The 22,418-nt window shown below is 40.3% G+C and overlaps 1 protein-coding gene across 44 annotated transcripts in view; it reads left to right on the plus strand.

Annotated features, from left to right (window-relative positions):
• The window catches only part of ank3 (ankyrin 3), a 586,147-nt gene that overhangs the window by 246,052 nt on the left and 317,677 nt on the right, over positions 1–22,418 (plus strand). For 4 of the 44 annotated variants that reach the window (XM_062977315.1, XM_062977318.1, XM_062977319.1 and 1 more), the window contains exon 1: positions 11,422–13,914. The exons of 2 other annotated variants lie outside the window; for them this stretch is intronic. In XM_062977315.1, coding sequence (XP_062833385.1) covers positions 13,801–13,914 — 114 coding nt within the window. In that variant the 5' untranslated portion in view covers positions 11,422–13,800. Of the gene's footprint in view, positions 1–11,418; positions 13,915–22,418 lie in introns of those variants that run through there. 38 more of the 44 variants (XM_062977311.1, XM_062977312.1, XM_062977324.1 and 35 more) reach the window with 26 other exon arrangements.

Consider the following 22,418-nt stretch of genomic DNA (forward strand, 5'->3'; position numbering starts at 1 on the left):
AAAGTTTGACATATTAATCTCAATAGCAACAGGATGCATTTTCCAGTTCAGGACACTGTATTTTTGTTGACTAGGATAAAGAGTAGTTTCATCTTTCCAAAGTTCTCTCTAAGGTCTCTCTAAATTGAGCTGAAGTGCATTTGTCTCTGATTCCATGTGAACCTAGTCCCATCAAATACAAAGTTGAGTCCTGATAGAAGGTCACATTTCAATCTTCCTGGTTTGCTCTATGTGGGAGAGGATGGTACATTTTATATTTCCTGACATTTTGCCCAGACAACACACTTCTAAGTGAACTGAAGCATTATTTGTAGAAGAAGGTCTCCTTGTCTCTGAAGAAAGTATCACCTGAAATGCAGTGAGCATATTATGTTGTGAAGATATTTTGTTTCAAGCATTATTTTGGAGTGAGCTTTCCCCCTGGTATCTTGGCCAATTTTTTGGCCTGTATGTTTATTTTCTAAATACAGTGGAATCTTGCTTATCCAACCTTTGCTCATTCAGTGTTCTGTATTATCCAACACAGTCTGCCTTTTAGTAGCCAGTGTTTTTGTAGTCAATGTTTTCAATATATTGTGACGTTCTGGTGCTCAATTCGTAAATACAGTAATTATTACATAATGTTACCATGTATTGAACTGCTTTTTCTGTCCATTTGTTGTAAAACATGATGTTTTGGTGCTTAATTTGTAAAATCATAACGTAATTTTACTTTTAATAGGCATTTCCTTAAACATTCCCTATTATCCAACATTTTCGCTTATCCCTGTCGGCCTGTTTATGTTGGATAACCAAGACTCTACTATATGTTATCCCATGTTATTGCTAAAGTTTCAAAGGCAACAGTTACTATGAATAAAAATGAGTCTTAACCTGAATACATTTTTGTAGCATTTCTGTAGCATTAGGATCTTAACATTGAAACCATGGTTAAGCAACATTGTTATAAAAGTCTATAACCAGGAAGGTTTCAGCTTGTTAACCATCTGTTTTTGTAAACATTTTTTTGGAAAACTATATTCATTCATCAATGCAACAGTCGACCTTCCATATCTGCAGATTCTGCATCCATGGATTTAACCATCCATGGCTTGAAAATTAAACAAAACAATTTCAAAAGGTAAACCTTGATTATGCCATTTTATAGAAGGGGCATCATATTACTGTGGCACTGTATATAATGGGGCTTGAACAACCATGGATTTTGGTATCCACAGGAGGTTCCGGAACCAAGCCCCAGTAGATAATCTGTACAATGTTAGCTAAATTTGACTTGAGACGGACATAATTCCAGGTTCAGATCTAGGTGCATACAATGGACCAAGTTGATGTACTCCTAAAATATTATGCAGAAAGCGGTTTTGGACTCCAGTTTCTTAGATTCTGAAAATACCAGACAGCTTATACACATTTCTTACTAGTAAAAGAGATCCTTGGTAGCTGTAGCTATAATTCAGAAGACAGTTTACAAATGAAGAACAAGCACTTGCTTTTAGTTTATTTCATTCAACTACAGTAACTAGGAACCTGTAGATGAAACTAGCTAAGGTAATCCAACTGTTCAATTTCATTAATTTCAATAATTTACCTATAGTGTTTCTCTCCCCCAGTAACATTTTTGCTGTCTTATTGTTAAGTTCTAATTCATTCTTCCTGCAATATGAATTAACAAATCAACCAACCTGTTTAGTTAATAATTTCATATCATCTGCATATTAAAAGGTATTCACTATGATATGAGCATAAAAGCATGGAACAAAGGAACTGAAGATATTATGGAATCTTCTTCACTTGTTACTTTCAAGGAGCAAAACATTTGTGACAGATAGTTTGAGGTGGTGTGGAATATAATTCAAGGCAACCAAAGCTCACTGCAATAAAAAAAAAATCGAATGTGGTTGATCCACTTTATGTATGACCTACTTTATGTATATATGGTGATTCACCTGGAAGTTATGGACCACCAAATTAATTCCCCATGGCTTGATGATCTGTTGTTCTTTCATGTTTTGATAGCTCCCACTAAGTGATGTTCTGTTTCAGTTTATAATACAGAATTAGGATTGGTGCAATTGCTCACAGGGTGTTCTATATTGGAACTTGCCAATATGTCAAGGCTCTCTTCCAAATAATTTTGTGAGATTTGCAGCCAAAAATGTATAAGTGGCAGTCCTATCCAACTCATTAGATGTTTCTATCCAGAAGTTACAGTACAGTCAATAATGTCTATGTCTCTGTCTTTAGTTCATTGTCAGTTGAACTGATTGGTTTAAAATGGGTATGATTTACTAGAATTGTGCTCCCAATTAGAGATAGCAGATATTTTGTTTAAAAAGTTATTTTTATAACATTACTACTAATAAATAAAATGTGGGATGACTGATGCCAACTTAGAAGAGGCATTCCTTCTTCTTTCTCCCACACAAGACTGAATTCTTACATGATACAAATTGTGACCCATACATGCATCATCTCAAAATGAAGATAACTATCTCTCCCTCCAGAGCTGTTGTTTTGCTCGTATGCAGATTTAGCTGGATTGTGCTCTTGCTTTCATTGAGGAGGCAGATGGCATTTGGAAAGAGGGCTAGGGATGGAAACTAACGGTGCTGGGCTCACAGTTCTCTGTGAAAATATCCAATTTACACCTCCCAGAGATGAAGTGGGATGAAGTGCATCTTATGCTGGAAATCCATTTGTGTCCAAGTTTACAATTCATTTCAGCAAAAATAAAAGGCAGACAAAAGTATGAATACAAGTGCAAGATCAATGATGAAAGAATATGGGGCTTTGGGGGTGGGTTACAAAAGCATACAAAACATGCATGAAGACATCTTGCAGCTCAGCATGGAACTAGGTCAGTATAAACACACCATTCAGATTCCAAAAACAATTAAAGGAAAAGGAGGCTGACAGACTCTCACATCCATAAAGAAAATAGGTTTTTTTTATTGTGGAGAGTCACGGAACTGGCTGATGTCTTTCCCAGGAAGACCTACCCTTTTCATTTAATTGAATCACATCCTGGTTGTGTTTTCAATGACTATTGCTTGAACTTCACCTTTCGTACAATTGTATCTGGTCCTAATAATTGTTTTATGCCATTCCAGTTTTTGCATATAGGTATAGTAATAGCAATCCCATTTCTTCAAGTACTGGTCCCTGTGTAGCCAAAAAGAGTACTAACTGTGCATGAAAGGAGAAGTATGAACAACTATGAGAAGAGAAGAGTCAAAACTGGAACATAACTGTAAACAATCTTAATGGTACAAGAATCCTTCAGAGACAGTGCCCTCTGCATGGCAGACTGAGCATCCTTAGCAAATATGGATTGCTGATTGTAGTGGTTGGTGACAGAATGGTGTGCTAGATAGAGTAGGGCTCGAATCCTGTTTCATCTGTTTCCTTTGTGGTTTTGTACCGTTCCGTCCATTTGGATTGCATGGAACGGCACAACCCCACGGGAACAAAGGAAACAGTGAAATGAATTTTAAAAAAGGAGCAGTAGCTGTTTGGTCAGCTGATTTTCAGCGCTTGGCTGTAGGCCCTGGCTGGCAGGGCCTACATCCAAGCACCGGGCGCTTGACGCTCATAGGCCCTGCCTGCCGGGTCTACAATCAAGCGCTTGACTGTAGGTGCTGTGAGCCAGGCCTACGAGCCATCGAACACTTAATTGTAGGCCTGGCAGGCAGGGCTTATGAGCACTGAGCACCCAAGGCCCAAAAAATCTTTGTTTTGTTTCAGATTTTGGATGGAAAAGCCCATTTGTATAGGTGCCCATTTCCGTAAGTGGCAAACGGAAATGGAAATGGGGCCATATGAATGGTACAAATAGGAACAATAAGTAATTCCATTTATTTATTTATTTATTTATTTATTTACAGTATTTATATTCCACCCTTCTCACCCCGAAGGGGACTCAGGGCAGATCACATTACACATATAAGGCAAACATTCAATGCCTTTAACATAGAACAAAGACAAGACAAACATAGGCTCCGAGCTGGCCTCGAACTCATGACCTCTTGGTCAGTGATTTGTTGCAGCTGGCTGCAGCTGGCTGGCTACTCACCAGCCTGCGCCACAGCACGGTCCCATTCAAATGCACAAGACTAGTATTAGCAATTCTCAACAGAAGCACTCAATGAAAGAAATTTTTGTTACGAGTTCCATTTTTAAAAATCTTATTGTTATGTTTTTAGCATTCTTGTCAAAAAAAATTGGTTGAAAGCAGGGGTCTTCTAAATAAGGCCTGCAGGCCGAATGCGATCCTTCGAGGTCATTTACCTGACCCTAAGCCTGAAATGACTTGAAGGTACACAACAAACACAATCCTAATTAACTTGATTATCTTATCAGCCAAAAGTGGGCCCACATTTACCATTAAAATACTGCTAAGACTTATGCTTGTTAAAATTGTTCTTCATTTTAAATAGTGTATTATTTGTTCATGGTTTTTGCACTTCAGATAAGATATTGTAGTGTGCATAAGAATTCTTTCTTTTTTTTTTCAAACTATAGTCCGACTCCCCCAACAGTCTGAGGGACCGTGAACTGGCCCCCTGATTAAAAAGTTTGAGGACCCCTAGTCTAAAGCAAGGATATGTTGTTGTGGGGCAGTGGTGATGTGCCTTTGTTACTGATGTATGGACAACCCTATCACAGGGTTTTCTGCATCTGAGAGGGTATGACTTGCCCAAGGTCATCCAGCAGCTTTCCTTGGCTAAGCAAGGAATCAAACCTGGATTTTCAGAGTCATTGAGCAGTGATGCAATGGGTTAAACCATTGTGTCATCAGGACTGCTAACTGAAAGGTTGGCAGTTCGAATCCAGGGAGTGGGATGAGCTCCTGTCTATCAGTTCTAGTTCCCCATGCAGGGATATGAGAGAAGCCTCCCACAGGATGGTAAAACATAAAATTTGGGTCTCCCCTGGGCAATGCCCTTGCAGAGGGCCAATTCTCTCATACCAGAAGTGACTTGCAGTTTTTCAAGCCACTCATGACATGAAACAAAGAGTCATAATCCAGTGCTTGAACCACTCCACTCCACTGACTCTCAAGAAGGATATAAATTTTAGACATAAATAAAATTACTCCATTTCACATTTTTTATAAACAAAATCCGAAAATGACTTCAATTTCTATATCACTATCACTTGAGACAAAAACACGTATTTGTTGCTCTGTCTTCAAAATTGTCTCATTGTCTGTGTTCATAAATACTAAAAGGTTTGATATTCCTACTTCTCTTGTATATCTGCAGTGAGAAAGCCAGGTGTTAAAATAACTCCTGCAAATGTGCCATATAGTTGTATCAGTGGAATAGTCATGTATTACCACCTAGTCTTGCTCAGCTAGTTGGAATATAGTTTCCTGTGATATGTTGTTTCACTGTCCCTGGCCCGATCCTTTTATAGTTGGCCACGTTCATCTTGTAATCCTGTCCACTGGTTTATTGAACCTTTTATTGATGGAGCTACAATGAGATGGAGCTTTAAAAAATATTTTATTTTTACTTTTAGTGTGTTTTAACAAGGTAATTATGTTGTGTTATAGTGTTGAATGTGTCTATTTTTTCTATTGTCTGAATGGTTTCTTTCGTCAACTGAATGTTTGCCTTGCATGTTAGAAACCGCCCTGGGTCCCTTTGGGGAGATAGGGTGGTATATAAATAAAGTTTATTTTAAAGTTTATTATTATTCCCAGTATCCCAGTCCCAAATATGGAGTGTTTGCTTGAGTGTGTATGTGCATATGGGTACACCATTGTGCCATTTAAATCTTCTGCTGTTGGTTGTCATTTTGGCCATCATCATACCAGTCCTGTTTGCGGGTCAGGAGGAAATAATGTATTTGATACAACTATCTTTTATACTTTAACAAACCCTCAATTATCTGAGAACTGGTATAGTACAACACTCTGTGTTAGATCCTTTTCCTGTTTTTTTCTATGCAGTTGGGGGGTGTTGGTGGTCTCATTTTTAGATGTGGGAGAACCAAAAATGTCATCTCCTGACCTTAATCTGATTTGGTACCGTCCACCCTATCATTTTATGATTTTAAGATTCTAATTAAATCATTGGGTAGGCTAGTGGAAAGGTTTGCAGTTTTGTAACTTTGGTGGACTTAACAAGGCTGCACCAGACAAACCTTTTCTAAGAAAATATGAATAAATGTACTCAGTTAATATTCTGTGTATAAAGCTTTGTTGAACCTGTTACATTTCGTGAGAGATTCCCAGAGGTGGATAGCTTTTCCTTTAGAACAGAATTGGGAAGGGCAACCTTCAGACTTTGTACTGTCTCAAAAGCAACATTAGCTGACCTTGAGACATGACTAGAGCTTGTATGAGGAACTACTGAGATGGCAATGTGGATCTCTGTGTCTGATTTATAGCCTTATGATCTACCCAGTTGGAGAGATCTTACTGAGCTTTATTTGGCTATGCTCCCATTGTCCAGCGCTTTGATGCTATTGGAGCTGATGAGGAAGTTGCTATGATGAGTCTCAAAAATTTTGGCTGCTGGCCCTTGCTTCTGCGTCATAGGCAGATCCATTTGCTGTGGGTAGATTACTTTACAGATACTACTGAGGATAACATGATTCACGTACAATGTTTCTGCTTTCTGTTTATCCCTTATGTGCATGCTTCTAAGTAAGTGATATGAACGTGGATCAGTTGAACTGAACGAGAAGTAAAGAAAAAGCACTGAGATAACAATTTGCCCAGTACAAAAATTCTCAAGCCACGTTTTTGGCTCACACCAGCAAGATCTGGCTGGGGGATTCTGGGACTGATGGTCTTCCTCTCCTGGTTTAGGTATATCTTCAGGGCAATTTTAAAAAAGCAGATTTAGCAAAACTTTGTCTAGCCTGCATTAGATTGTTTTCAACATTGGCCTGTCAAAATGCTTCTGAAGCTCAGAATAGGGTCCTAACAACAACAACAACAACAACAACAACAACAACAACAACAACAACAACACTATTATTATTATTATGGAGCCCCCGATGGCTTAGTGGACTAAAAACTCATGAATTGAAGGTTGGGTTGCTGACCTGAAAGCTGCCAGGTTCGAATCCCACCCGGGGAGAGCGCAGGTGAGCTCCCTCTATCAGCTCCAGCTCCATGCAGGGACATGAGAGAAGCCTCCCACAAGGATGGTAAAAACATCAAAACATCCAGGTGTCCCCTGGGCAACGTCCTTGCAGACGACCAATTCTCTCACTCCAGAAGCGACTCAAGTTGTTCGGGATGGATTGTATGGAAGAAGGCGATCTGGTTGATATACCTCCATCCCCAGATTAGGGCCCTTGATAGCAATTAAGTTTTAGTTTCAAAGGAATTTAGAAGAAATTATACGTACAGCTTCTGTAGTTGCAGGTTCCACTTAGCTGACATTCCCTCCATTTTTATTATTCAGCCTGTGGGTGCCGTGGTTTACCGAAACGATGTCATTTACACACAATACAATGAAGAACGTGTGGGCTCAAGAAATACCAAAACTGATTCCGGGTTGTTTTGTGTTTTACCGGCTGTATGGCCATGTTCCAGAAGTATTCCCTCCTGACATTTTGCCCACATCTATGGCAGGCATCCTCACAACCTCTGAGGATGCCTGCCATAGATGTGGGCAAAACGTCAGGAGAGAATACTTCTGGAACATGGCCATACAGCCCGAAAAACACACAACAGCCCAGTGATTCCAGCCATGAAAGCCTTCGACAACAAAATTGATTAAATTTGGTGGTGGCGAGGAACTGAAAAGTAGATGGGGGAGTTGATCTGAAAGCAAATATTGCCAGTTGAAACAGTGAGGGGATCACTTCTCAATACAATATTATTGTCAGCTTGCACTTAACATATTAATAGGCTTTGGCAGTACTGCCCTCGATTAATATGGTGTAGTCCTCATTCTTCCTGCTTTGGTTGCTCTTCATGATCCCATTCATTTCAAGTAGTGCTTGCACGGGCGAAATTTCGTATGAAAGCACAGATTTTGGTACCCAGCTTCTTGAGTGTAATAAATAGGTCATGAAACCTGACCTCATTCTGTTTGTTTTTCTTAGAGTGGGTGTAGAGCTGCATTGCAAAAATTAATTATTCACCAGTCCTTAACATCTGTCTCGAAGTTATACAGTGACAGACTTCAGAAGCCTACAGAATGTGGACTGTAGAAATATTATAAATTAGCCTGAACAAAAGATCTGTTATCTATCTGAACAGGCTATCTCATGCTCAATAAATGAGAGTGACAAAAAGGAGCAGCAAGAACAAAGTTGCTTTGTTCTTTTTTCCTTTTAGAAATATATAGAAACTCGTAGGAAATGTTATGTTTTAACTGTGCATTTAAACATCTTAATTACAAATGCAACCATTATTTACTTGCAAAGACATGTTTCATACAGATAAATTCCTTGGAAAAGGCAGAAGTCAGTTGTTTGCACCTTCCTGTTACGTATACATACAGTGCCAACCCTGGATTTGCCATCATGTACTGTGTTGAATGACTCTTGGGGGAACTGTATGTTGCAATTAGATTTGAATTGTTCCTCCTTTTATTAATTTTTCTCCCAAGTTGCAGAGCAAATATGGGTAATTCAAGAAATATTTCAACTATAAAATATAATTATATTGTTTAATAGTCATCAGCAGAACGGGAAGTGATACATGAACAAAACATAAAAAGAGAAAATTACAGGGAATGGAATCTTGCAGCACTTTTAGGAATAACTTATTCGTTTTGGCATGAGCTTTCTTTGGTGTCAGTTCACTTCTTCAGAGGCACTGGTGGAATACAATATTAAAGCCATAGAAATGAAACAAAACAGAACCACTTTACTTTTCTTTTTAAAAACTTTCTGCAATGTCATCAGCTGCCCAAAGACTGGGATTTTTTTTTTTCATGTTAAGAGTGACTTGAGAAACTGCAAATCGCTTCTGGTGTGAGAGAATTGACTGTCTGCAAGGATGTTGTCCAGGGGACACCTGGATGTTTTGATGTTTTTACCATCCTTGTGGGAGGCTTCTCTTATGTCCCCACATGGAGCTGGAGCTGATAGAGGGAGCTCATCCGTGCTCTCCCCGGGCTGGATTTGGACTGGCAACCTTCAGGTCAGCAACCCAACCTTCAAGTCAGCAGTCCTGCCAGCACAAGGGTTTAACCAACTGTGCCACCAGGAAATGTGGAATGACCTGCTGGAAGACCTTCAATAGCTAGATTAACTGTCAAAATTTAAGACACAATTGAAGACCCATCTCTTCCGCCAGGCCTATCCAGTCATTTTTAAGTTGTGAATTTTAATCTGCATTTCATCAGTGAATTTTAACTTTTATTTTAACTCTGTGTATCTTGTTGTATGTCTTTTAATAGCATTTATCTCTTGTTTTAATGATGTTGTATCCCACTTTAAGCCGAAGGGAGAGGTGGACAATAAATTCATCATTATTATTATTATTATTATTATTATTATTATTATTATTACTACTACTCACTTTGACAGGGATCTCCTTCCTGACAAACAAGTGATGGGCAAGATGAGGCCCTCCAAATATCTCCTATGCCTGTAATCCATTAATAGAATAGAATAACTTTATTGTCATTGTACATTGTACAACAAAATTAAATGCACACCTATTGTGTTGTCGAAGGCTTTCATGGCCAGAATCAATGGGTTGCTGTGAGTTTTCCAGACTATATGACCATGTTCCAGAAGCATTCTGTCCTGACGGTTCACTGACATCTATGGCAGGCATCCTCAAAGGTTGTGAGGTTTGTTGGTTAGCACTGAATGGCCTTGCAGCTTCAAAGCTTGGCTGCTTCCTGCCTGGGGGAATCCTTTGTTGGGAGGTGATTAGCTGGCCCTGATGTTTCTTTGTCTGGAATTTCCCAGTTTTTGCGTGTTCTTTATTTACTGTCCTGATTTTATCGTTTTTAAATACTGGTAGCCAGATTTTACCCCAGACAAGAAGCAGCCAAGCTTTGAAGCTGCAAGGTTATTCAATGCCAATTAAGGTGATCAGTTGCAACATTACACTTGCCTCAAACAGACAAGAGTTCTTTCTCCCACCCTGGAACTTCCACAGATACATAAACCCTACTTGCCTAATTTCCAACAGACCTCACAACCTCTCAGGATGCCTGCCATAGATGTGGGTGAAACGTCAGGAGAGAATGCTTCTGGAACATGGCCATACAGCCCGGAAAACACACAGCAACCCAACACACCCATTCCTCCACACTCCCAAAATGATGAGGGATTTGTGCTTTTTAAAAAGGAATCCTGGGACCTCAATATTCCCTTTTCTTCAGGCCTTCAATGTTTCTTACCTCAATCTAGTTTTGAATTGGTCATTGCCACTTACAGATCCTGTTTATAAATTAGCTTTGTGGCCCCAAATGAGCCACCTACTTGAATAGTCTTCTCTGCCCTCCCTTCCCCATGACATCTCCTTCTCATCTTATGTCATATGTAAAAATCAGCATAGACTCATGAGACTGAAAATGCACTTGGAGGTTATCTATTTCTCTTCCCCACTATCACCACCCTGCTCAGAGTAGTAACTTTGCAATTTCAGTATTCCTGAGAAATGGGCTGCTGCTTAAGCACTCCACTCAAGTAGAGCCCAGATTATCCCATTAATAAATATTTTGGGAAAATGTCTCCTAATGTTTAGCCAAAACGTGTTTCTTGGCATTGATTTCCCATTAATTGTGTCCCTGCCTTTTGGAACAACAGAGAGCTGGCCTGATGCATCTTCTTTCTGGCAGTCCTTTGGTTGAAAACAGTTGTTATGTCTTCCCTCAGACTTCACTTCTCTGCTACTGCTCCTCTGGACATTTGGTCACCCCTGTAAAGTTTGGTTTCATGGTTTATTCTCTCTGCTCTATAAGTGTTTTGACTTTTAAAAGGGGGGATGATATTATTTTCAATTTGGTTGAAGTGTTTAAAACCAATATAGAAGGAATATTGCTAAGTATTCCTTGCCTATGAAAAACCTATGGCATTCATGGGGGTCACCACATGTTGATAGGTGACTTGAAGATATATGTATGTGCATATACACACAGAGAGAGTTTGAAAAGCCACATTTTGCCTAGCTGCACTACTTATTTATTTATTTATTTATTTTATTACATGCATTTATACCCCGCCCTTCTCCCCGAGGGGACTCAGAGCGGCTTACATTCTGCCACGAGGGCCAGCAACAAGTATACTATAAAACAAACAATTAAAACATGATAAAAAGTATACAAAAATTAAAATGCTGCAAGGCAGCGATATTGCACCATCCTCAGTACACCACTAGTACACCACTGGGGTATACTAGGGCCCCTTGTACACTGCCTTATCATCCAGATTATCAAAGCAGATAATCCATATTATTTGCTTTGAGCTGGATTATATTAGTCTAGGTAAAGGTAAAGGTTTTCCCCTGACATTAAGTCTAGTTGTGTCCAATTCTGTGGGTTGGTGCTCATCTCCATTTCTAAGCTGAAAAGCCGGCTGTAGATACCTGCTAGGTCATGTGGCCGGCATGTCTGCATAGAGCACCATTACCTTCTCTCTGGAGCGATACCTACTGATCTATTCAAATTTGCATGTTTTCGAACTTCCAGGTTGGCAGAAGCTGGAGCTAACAGCGGGAGCTCACCACACTCCCCGGATTCGAACCAGCAAGTTCAGCAGCTTGGCGGTTTAATCCGCTGCGCCACTGGGGGGCTCCTGTATGAGTCTACACTGCCATATATTCCAGTTCAAATCAGATAATCTGTTTTTTTTTATGGCAGTGTAGAAGGGGCCTAGGTTTCAGCCTACTTTCACCCATCATCTATTTTACCTTGGATCTCCCTATCCAAGATGAACTTTCCAATCCCAGATTGGATGATATAGAGACGAGAGGGTGCTGCAAAGAAATGAAAACATCAGTACCGCTAATTATTCCCAATGTTCTGGACTTCCCTGGTTTAAGAGGAAATAAGATGACATGAAAGGCTAATTTGGACATGCTGACTGTGTCTTGAGCCTAAGAAGACTAAAAGAAAGGCTGGGGGGAGAATAAGGCCATGCCAGCCTGCAGTGTACTTTCAAGGTTCAGTAAAGGTAATTGTGAGGATCTCAGAGAAGCCAAAAGCCTCTGAAAAACTGAGGATTCCCATTGCTGGCCTTCAGCACCATCAATCAACACCAGGCAGAGAAAGGCACACAGCTTGCCTGCATTGCGCTGGGCAAGGAAGGGTAAGAACTGGGTCAGCACTCCACTCCCTCTTCGAATCAAGATGTGTATGTCAAGAGACAGAAAAATCTCTGTGTATCCCCAGCATCCATAGAGAATACCTCCAGTAGCGCCAAGGGGAATCTGCAAGGCCCTTTTGTCACTGAGACTCCAGTGTGTGTGTCTGGGATGGTGCAATGCATTTAGAATGATCCTCTGTTAGGAGTCACAATTGCATTGCCTCCTAAAAGGCTGCTGTTCCCTTTAGACAAGCTGTTTCCTCCCCTGCCTGAGTTCCCGTTAGCACTGCTGTATGGAAGCAACACACTAGCATCTGTGTTTGTAAATGTATGCACATGTATGCTCTTGTATATCTGTAACACCTGCAGCATTTTTTAACTAGATGCCCAAGGATATCCAGGGAGGAGGAAAATGTGTGTGCAAATCGTCTTAATTTGCTTTGAGTCCATGCTAGTTGAAAATGCCCCTGCAGGCCTTTTATACTGATGCTGCTCTACCTCCCATAATGAATATTCAGAAGCTGCAGTCACTGAGGACTCAGGTGGCAAAAATAGCAAGGTGATTGAAGCAAGCTCTGACATAAAAGGCTAAATCTACCTTGCTGAGAGCACAAAAAAACGGCTTTGGTTTATCACACTCATATTCCTGGTTGCTGTGTGGGGTCTCTCTTTTACTTTACTGACCTAAGAGAAAACTGCCAGAAAATGTGCAATGAATTGGATGCCTTTTTCCTACACTTGCATGATCACATCTTCCCCCTTCCTCTCACTGGAGATGTGTTGTAATATGCGTGTGTGGTTTTTTTTTTAAAGAAGCCCTAAAGACAACAGTGCTTTCTGTAATTCTTGCAGCAAGATTGAGCATTCAGCATAAAGGGCACACTGTTAAGATATAGCAATGCATGCATTGTTTTCTACATAATGCAGTCAGGGTCTCCATGGTAAAATGAGAGAAGGAGAAAGAGAGAGAGAGAAAGGGAGATTATTTTATTTATTTATTGTCACCATCAGCAGTTAATCTAAACTAGGAGCTGCTCCATTTCATTGTGGGTTAAGTGGCTTACCATGCAGAACCAAGTGAGGGAGTATAAATCATCCTCATTGCTTTTGGGGGGTGGATTTCAGCAATAGATTTGAGGATTATTGAAGAAAAGCACCAATGCTGCAGCAGTTGTTGCTCTGGAGTGTTTCTAAGAGGGAAGCGTCGTCTTCGGCATACCCCCTTCAGAGGAATCACTTAGACACTTCCAGCTGGTGGCAGGGGATACAGCCATAATACCGCTTTCTCTGTCCCAGCTGTCTTTCTCATTACGCTAAATGCATTGGGATAGTTGCGCTCTTTTTCGAGGCTCAGGTATGGGTAGGTACGGGAAGAGATCTGCAAGCATGAAATCGTGTAGCATCTGCCAGCTTCATCAAGTCCTTTGAATCCTGAATGCCTTCCTGGCTCTGGCCAAAAGCTTTCTTCCAGGCATTGCTTGGAAGGGCTGCTTGAAGGTGCCTGAGGATATCACCTTCTCAGTACCAGAAAGGATTTGTTGAAAAGGGTGTCCTTAATGCAGCATGGCCCATGCAGCATCGCAGCTCAAGAAAAACAGAGATTTAGAACTTAACCCCGAAGAAGAAAATGAGAAAAAGAGGAAACACAGGAAAAGATCGAAGGATCGGAAGAAAAAGGTACCTTTATTTGTACTTGCAAATCGTTTACATGGATTCCTTTGTTTTACTTTCCCCCCACTGCAGTGTGAGATGTCATATATCTTGTACCGGGGGTATAACTTGGTGACTGTGGATAATTGTTAAGACTGTGAAATGTCACTGAACCGCAGCTTGAGGTGGGGGGAGGAGGAGGGGGGTCTTTGAAAGGCAAATAGGTCTTTAAAGTCAGATCCGAGACTTGATGCGGTGACAGGCACCGGTAGCATGCATGCGTTTTCCCAGGGAGATAATCACATTGCCTTGGGATATGAGCTTGTTGTTAAGTGCAATGCTAACCTGTTTAAAAATGGTAATTTTACAGATTAAGCAAACAGCATCTGCCTGGATCTCACTAGAAAATGGAAAAGTTGCTCGGTAGTCATTTGGCATGAATATGTGCAAAAATAGCTGTTTCCTTTGTGCTGGGACCCTGTCACATGTTTCCTTTTGAAATAATCCAGCCATTTAAAAAGACATAATTGAATGAAGTGTTGCACCACTTGTCTTTTAACTAGTAGGCCTGTTTCATTAGGAAATAATCTCTTAATCAACTGTTGTCATCCTCTTCCTTTTGTCAGGTGAATGACCTCAGGTGAAGAGGTACTTAGGACAAACTGAGTCCTGACCATTTTGTTCACTGCACTGGGCCGGGCTGAATTTTGACCGAAATCAATCAGCTCCTGCCATTCCCAGCACAAATTACAAGAGTTGAGGAGGATAACCCCAAATAAAGATTCTTTATTTGAGAGCTGTATGGCCTTGCCCTTTAAGAGGACACCTTAAGGAACAGAAAAGGCCCAGGGATGGTTTCTTGATAATCAAGGACTCTGATTTTTTCCCCCCTTTTGAAAGAAGAAGCTCAAATGTCTACTTGCAGAATGCAGGAATGAGGTTACATTGCATTTTGGTGTGTCTTTGTGATATTCCCTAAGGGATGCATAATCGAACAGGCTTTGAGCATTGGTGCATGCGTTTCCTTAAAGGATGTGTTGTAAATTCCCTCCATACATATGTGCGTCTTTGGCTCGGGTAGCAACTTCTCATTTCCTTGGCTTTCTTCCTCCCCGCCCCCACCCCCAAAAGGCATTGTTGAACCTGAAAAAAAAGCACTAAGAAGTCTACTCTGAGACCATTAGATGCTTCTTTGTATAGATGGCTGCAGTCAGTGTGTACTGCAGCATGTAAGCTGTGGGCATTTCTTCCATTTAAAGGGCCAGTCCTTCCATCATTCCCCTGGTTTCTTTTATGCAAAGATGAATTGATGGCAAACCCCAAGGGTTTGCTCTCAAGCTTTTTCACCTCAAAAGCAAGAAGAAGATATTTGTCATTCCTTGCCTTTGGGTTTTTATTGTATGCTTAGGAAGAAAAACTAGGGAACTGTTACTGTCAAAGGGTTCCTCCTCCAAGCATTCATGGGAATGCAGCTTTCAAAAAGGGTCACCTCTCAATAATATGTGCATGAGAGGTTGAAATGCGTCAGTTCACAGTTAACTTTCTTGTGGCTTGCAGAGCTGGTTGGCTTCTTACGTAGACTGAAGTGCAGTACCTATGTGCTCATTCAGATTGTCATAGAAGCAGAATATAGAAGTGGAGGATGGTAGGGGTGGCCATGTCTATAAGTGCTTCTAGATTCAGCAATATGGACAATGGTTTTGTCAATAGAAATAATCCACCAGTGTGATTCTTAAGTAGGAATGTCCGCAGCTAACTAGGCTGTGGTTTGGACAATGCAAACCCTACATTGCACCAGTATAAATGTGATTGGAGGATGGATGGATTGGGGAAAGGTTGATGTTGAAGGTTGATTCTTCTTTTTCTTTCCCCCGCACACATTTGTGTTGAGGGAGAAAAGGTTACACAGAGCAACAAACCTATCTGTTGTTCATACCTCTCTACTATTTTGCCTGCTAGATATGTCTTGTAGATATCCAACATTCATTTAAAGAAGGAAGAGTAAAAAAAAAGAACCTAGAACTGAAATGGAAAATAGGGGTTAACACTGATGCATTTGCAGGAAATGCATCATCCAGGAGGCACATTCAACTGTGGTGCAAATTGACTGTAGAAAGAACCATCCTGACCTTCCTTTCTGCAGTATGGAATCAGCACATTAAGGTGGGAGCGGTGTCACTTTTTGATGCGACTCCTCCTTTCATAATTGCAAGCCACTTCAGACCTACAACCAAGCTGTAAAACGTTCTTACTTACTCCTGGCCAGTCATGTGACAAACTTTTGCTAGGATAGTCCGCATTCTCCATTTGCAGGATTAACCTTTGTGGCTTTGATTCATGTCTCTAGGTTCTCCAGTGCAACCCTTTGGTTATCCTTTGCCCAAAGTTGACCTCTGAATTGTCCTGGAAGTCCTAGAGATTTCTAGAGAGATTCCCTCTAGGAATCTCTTCATCCATCAGCACAACTCTGTGGCCAATTACTGGTGGAAGTTTACCATAGTCAACCTGAAGGATAAAGAGATTCTTAGAGTGGTTTTCTCAGTGATAAAAATAGGGTTGTTTAAATTTATAGTTTTCACTTTCATGGGGATCCTATGCCCCTATCCCCAGCAAATGTAGAAGGCTGACTGACCATAATGCCCTGGGAGAGTGTTCCAGTTGCCTAACAATATTGAAGAGATATTGGATTTCCTTGCCAACTGAGGCAAAAGAGATTCAAGCAAGTGATGATCTCAGTTTACAGAACCGAGCATCTTAGCCATAGTTCCCATTCAGTTTCAGAGTTTCAGTAATCAAAATTTCATAGTTCTGATATTTTAGGCCTTTTTCATGAAGCTTTATCTCAAGACATCCTTTGAAAATGTTATCAGAGGTGTTGTCTCTTTGAAATCACCTTCCAGTAAAGCAGTGGTTCTCAAACTGGGGTCCCCAGATGTTTTTGATCTTCAACTCCCAGAAATCCTAACAGCTGGTAAACTGGCTGGGATTTCTGGGAGTTGTAGGCCAAAAACATCTGGGGACCCACAGGTTGAGATCCACTGCAGTAAAGCAAAATGAGTGGGATTTAAAGATATATTTTAGGTGTGAATGCTGCAGTTTAATACATTGTATGTGTTTGTTCAGTTGGTTCATTCAGATGTACAAAAAGGCCAGTAGTTTGTGGCTTGCTGAAGTTTTAAAATCTATGATGACTCAAGTTCTGTATTATATAACAGGCTACAAACTAGCTATTGCTTCCCTTTGTGTGAGTCTCCTTTTCTTCTTGGCTAAATCAAAATGTTATCATCCTCAAACATTTCACAGATAAAAATAGGGACATTTCATGATGTACCTAGGGAGCAGGTGAGGGAAATGAGACTCAGTAGTCAATTGGCAGAGGCCAAGAACATAATCTACCTTGATCTTTCTAGGGTGATTATTCTGTTTGTGCCACACTGTTGTGATTCATACCTGTGAACAAGTGATGCAGATATTAAGCTACTCCTTTTAATATCCCAGAATATGAATCTGTATTTGTAAATAAATGGCTTGAAATTGTAAAGAAGTCATGAAGAAAACAGTTGTTTAGGCTTATATGCAGAATGTTTGTCTATTTGTCATCTGAAGAGGGATTACAAAGAAGTCGTGATTTCAGGCAAGCTTAGTTCCTCGCACCTTTCATTTTAGAAGTACAGTATGTTTTACAAGTTCCAGAAACACATGAAGTGACAATACAAGAAGGCGCCCCACACATGTATAGCAGGGTCTATGTTCTCAGATAAATCTGCCAGTAGGGATCAAGTGGCTTCCTGAGACTGGGTGTGGTTTCAGCCTTGTGTGATCCCAATCACTTCCAGTGAACAATTATTGCACTCTGAACAGATAGCTGGAGCTTGGAGATAAGCTTACTGCTGTTGTGAAAAGAAAACTACAAGTAAGAATGCTATTCACCTGGCTGCTACTGCTACAACTGAGAGCAAGTGTTGGACAGGCACTTGAGAGAGCCATGCTCTATTTCCCACTGTGCCATGAAACCCAATTTGCAAACAAGGGAAGTCCCCCTCTCTCAGTCTGATCTACTTCATGAGACATTTGTGAGAATACAGTAAAACAGAGAAGACCCATTTGTTGGAGAAAAGGTGGGAGGTAAATATAGTCAGCAAAGAAGAAAGCAGGACATGGACACACACAGATTGGGAACCAACTAGTCTTCTAATTGTTCAAAATAGCTCCTAGGGTGCCATACTGAGCCTCCTTCCTTTGATTTCCATCAATTTCTTTGGCTGGCTGAGGAGGAAAAGTACAAGAGGCAAGTTATGGGAAGTGGGTGGATAGGTAGGTGAACACTGAGTTTTAGAAATGTTGGATTTTCAACTAGAACTCCCAGAATTCTCCAGCAAAATTTCCAGGTTCTGGGTAGGCAGTTGCTTTAGCTCGGTTGATCAAGTTTCAAATTTTGTGACCCTATGAACTGTTTTGTACAGCTGTAGTCCCTGTGTGTCCTGTTTTCTACTTTGCTGACTACATGTTGAGCCAAGGCTAGTCATTCCCACTTGGGTGCATGCAAATATATAAACATAGGTACAAACATAGATGCACGTAAAATTTCCAGAAAACCAGTGTCAACTGCCAATCTTGGGATTTTCAAAGACAATAACATATCTGACCTACTGTTTGGAAAATCATTACCATTTCAAGTAAATGCATGGCCCACAGAGAATATTTGCGAATGTTTCTGTCAGATTATTTGGGGACAGTGAAATGCTGGAAATAATAAATATACACAAGGAAAATAGAATGTAGCTTGGGGAAAAACTCATGTAGCTGAGAAAGAAAGAGAGAGGGAGATTATGCTAGAAAACTAATTTAGTGTGATGATAGTCAGTACTTAGTAATAGAAGGATCTTCTGTCTTGGGAACTGTGGTGACTCGGCCTTTGTGTGACTCTGATGGGGATTATGGGATTCAGGTGCAGAGTGTTCCTGCTGTGGGAGATGAGGAGCAGGGAGGCTTTCCCATGGGAAGAAATGTTGTTGTTAATGATGATGGTTTTCAGGTGCAAGAAGCAGAAAGGGAGAGTGGTTTCCAGCCTCAGTCTGATAACACTAACGAGCCCTGTGGCCTTGAAAGCGAAAGCGATGAGGCCGTGTCTCTAGGTCGGGCTAGTCATTTGGAATTTTGGGGGTTGCGCAGAAGTCTCAGAATAGCAAATAAGAGGGAGTTCAAAGGGCAAATAAATGTCTTCATGTTATGCTATTAAAACAGTCTGCTGAGAGGGAAATCTTTGTCAAAGCAATTTCCTCACTTGAATCAAGAACCAAGTCTGCTTTCCTATATTATCTTATAGCCTGGATGTACCTCGTTTCTGGGACTTTGGCTCCGTTTTAAGGACCTTGTTTCATGCCTAACGTTTCCATGGATTTGTTCTTACAGCCTTGTTTTTTTAACTATCTTTTGGAACTGAACGTTTGCCTTTTATGAACTATCTTTTCCCTATTTCCTAATAAACTACAAAAGACTACATTTGGTGTGCAGTGTGGTGTCTTTAGCAAGGTGAAGCTAACCTGATGAAATTTTGGGCAAATTATGTCTTCCCGAACACATTTTGGGGGCAAATTAAGCCCCCTAAATATGATGATTTGAGTTCCCTTGCCCCTTCTGCCTCTCCAAACAAGAAAGGTTTTCTACCAAAAACAGAAAAATAGTGATGCCACATCTGAAGAAAGGGTTAAGATGGACTGAGTCAGCCATTTTGAAAAAGAGGCGGAAGTTGGCATCAGTAGGTGTTATTTAGAACTTACTGGTGGTTTGCAGGGTTTTATACAGTTAGCTATGGTACCCTCCTGAACTGACTTTGAGCGGTAGGGGCTGGTGGGCATATTGCAATATTTCTGCTTTCTACTGCAGTTCTAGTGAGTAACACTGGAGGATTTGGTCCCTGCACCTTGACAGTTGTTTTGTGTGGTTGCTGCAAGGAACAATCTTTACAATAATTTTTAGTGTAGGAAGCTACTGGAGAAGTCATTAGAAAATTTAGGTAAGATGTCATCACCATGAAGATGTCACTCCATTTCTTTGTGGTTTGGTGTGCCCTTGTGCAGTTTAGGTAGAATGGCGGACTGTGCAGGGGCTTTGAAATGGCATCTTGGAAATCCACAGGTCTTGTGCTTGGGCAGCTCCCAAGTATCTGAGTTGGGTAATTTATCTTTTTTGATGGAGATTACACTTATCCTACAATGATAAGTTTGGAGGTATTCTTGCACTTGTCTCTTAACATTAAAACCCCAATTGACCTCAGTGGTGATGCATGCCATTTCTTGTGTAGAAGATCCTGTTTTCTGCAGAAAGCAATCATGTGCAAACTTTGCATAGAATGGTTAGTAAGGAAGCTACGACTTTTTTAGACAGAGATAGTCTGGCCACAAGTATTGAGAAATGCTGAGAAAAAAAATCTTGAATGGATTTGAACTTTTACAGCTCAGGATTTATTCTGTGCAGAATTTGCACAGGATTGTTTTCTGAAGAAAGCAGAACCTGTTACACAGGAAATAGTATTTATGTGCTGAATATTCTGTTTGTTGAGCAAATGTATCATATGCAAATTTTGTTCAGAATAATTTTTTTTTACTACAGATTGTTGTTAAATAACATTCAAAAACTGTAGTTCTCACAGCAAAATGACAATTGCTTTAATTGCTTGTTGCTTTTTAAAGAAGAAACTTAATAAAGAATGAATGTGATTTTCCTGCTTCTTGGCGGGGGTTAGACTGGATGGCCCGTGAGGTCTCTTCCAACTCTGTGATTCTATGATTCTATGACATTTTTACTCAGGATTGGGTTATCTGAATGACTGAATTTCCCTGTATAGGGCTATCCTCCAGAGGTCTCCAGAGATGGCTCTGATTACTATGGTGTAGCCAAGTGTGAGTTGTATTGCAGAGAAGGACATATTCTTGGACATATAGGACATATTCTTGGTTTTTAACTTTGTCTCATCTCTGTTTTTGAATTTTTTTAAAGATACTGAATTTTTAAAAAGGTTTTACTACTTTTAACAACTGTTTTTTTATATCTCTTTTTATTTTCCATCGATTCAAGATTTTTAAAAATGAAAAGTGGAATGGAAATAGGTCTAACTTTGAAACAAACAAATGAATCTGTTGTGCTCTCTGAAACAACAGGTCAATTGGGAAGTGTACATTTCCATTCAGCTATGACCACCAAGCAGATTGGAGAGATATGATGCTTCTCACAAATTCCTCGTCCAGGTGTTTTGGACTTCAAGTCTCAGAAGCCTTAGCCATCTTGGTCAACAATCACAAATTCTGGGAGCTGAAGTCCCAAATGGTTGGAGGATCAAAATTTGGAAACCACTGATGAAGAGGGATGAAGAGTCAACATCCTTGAAGTAGGGGTCTATGCATTTTTAGCCTAATTTAACCTCTGAGAAGACTAAAGTTAAAATTATATCATCATGTCTGTCTGATCAGGCAATGTGCTTCTGAACTGCAGGCTGGATGTCTGTGGCAAAAGATTTGGGGGGAGAGAGAGAGAGAGAGAGAGAGAGAGAGAGAGAGAGAGAGAGCACGAGCGACCCTTATTCAGAATGGTCATATTAGCTCTGTTTGAATGTTATACTGTAGGAGGTAGGGAACATGCAAGGTGGAGGGCAAATATGCTATGTACACCTCTCCTGCTTATCTGTGATAAAGAGCCTTTTAGTAATATGTGTTGGCATCCTGGATTACTTCAGTTGGATTTCTAAGTTGTGAGAGGAGCCCACATAAATAGTGAAGCAGCACTATTCTAGACTTTCACCTTCAATACATAGAAGGCCATGTGGTGTTGAACTGATGTCTTTTCAGACTACAGAATTATAGCGTTGTGATTCCACTTTGACAAGCATGGCATCATCCCACAAGATTTCTGAGATTTACAATTCATGAAAGAAGCATTGACAGTTCTCAGACAGAGAACTTGTCTGGTACCTAACACCAAACTACAAGCCCTAAGATTTCATAAAATGTAGCCATAGTGGTTAAAATGGAATCATAGCACTATAATTGTGTAGTTTGGAAGAGGCTGTACTCTCTCAACTTTGGATTGTGGATCTTGGTTTTTTTAGGAGAGCAACTCCCTTTAGCATGAGTTATAGCAAGTTAAGAGACAATTGCAGTTGTTGTCCAACAGTATCTGAAGAACCATGAGTTTACCACCACTGACTGTAAAGCAGAAATCATGAACTGGGTTGTAGTATCTCACAGGGTTTGTTGAAGAATAAGAACTAAAGAGCTGCAGAGTGTCGTTGGGTGGAAAAGCCTACAACCTTTCTCAGTCTCCATTTATTTATTTATTATTTACAGCATTTATATTTACAGCATGAGTCCATCCCTAGAAGGGACTCATTGTGAGTTGTTTGGGAGGATGGGAACTATGGTGGTAGTGCTTATGTTGAAGAATTTGTGTGAGTTGACATCTCAGAAGAAGTTTCCTTTAAATGCTGATATACTCGAGGACTTAGAGACATAGTCTAATACCTCTAACATTTCACA

The sequence above is a fragment of the Anolis carolinensis genome, chromosome 3 (assembly GCF_035594765.1).
Source record: "Anolis carolinensis isolate JA03-04 chromosome 3, rAnoCar3.1.pri, whole genome shotgun sequence".
In the NCBI taxonomy this organism is placed as follows: Eukaryota; Metazoa; Chordata; class Lepidosauria; order Squamata; family Dactyloidae; genus Anolis; species Anolis carolinensis.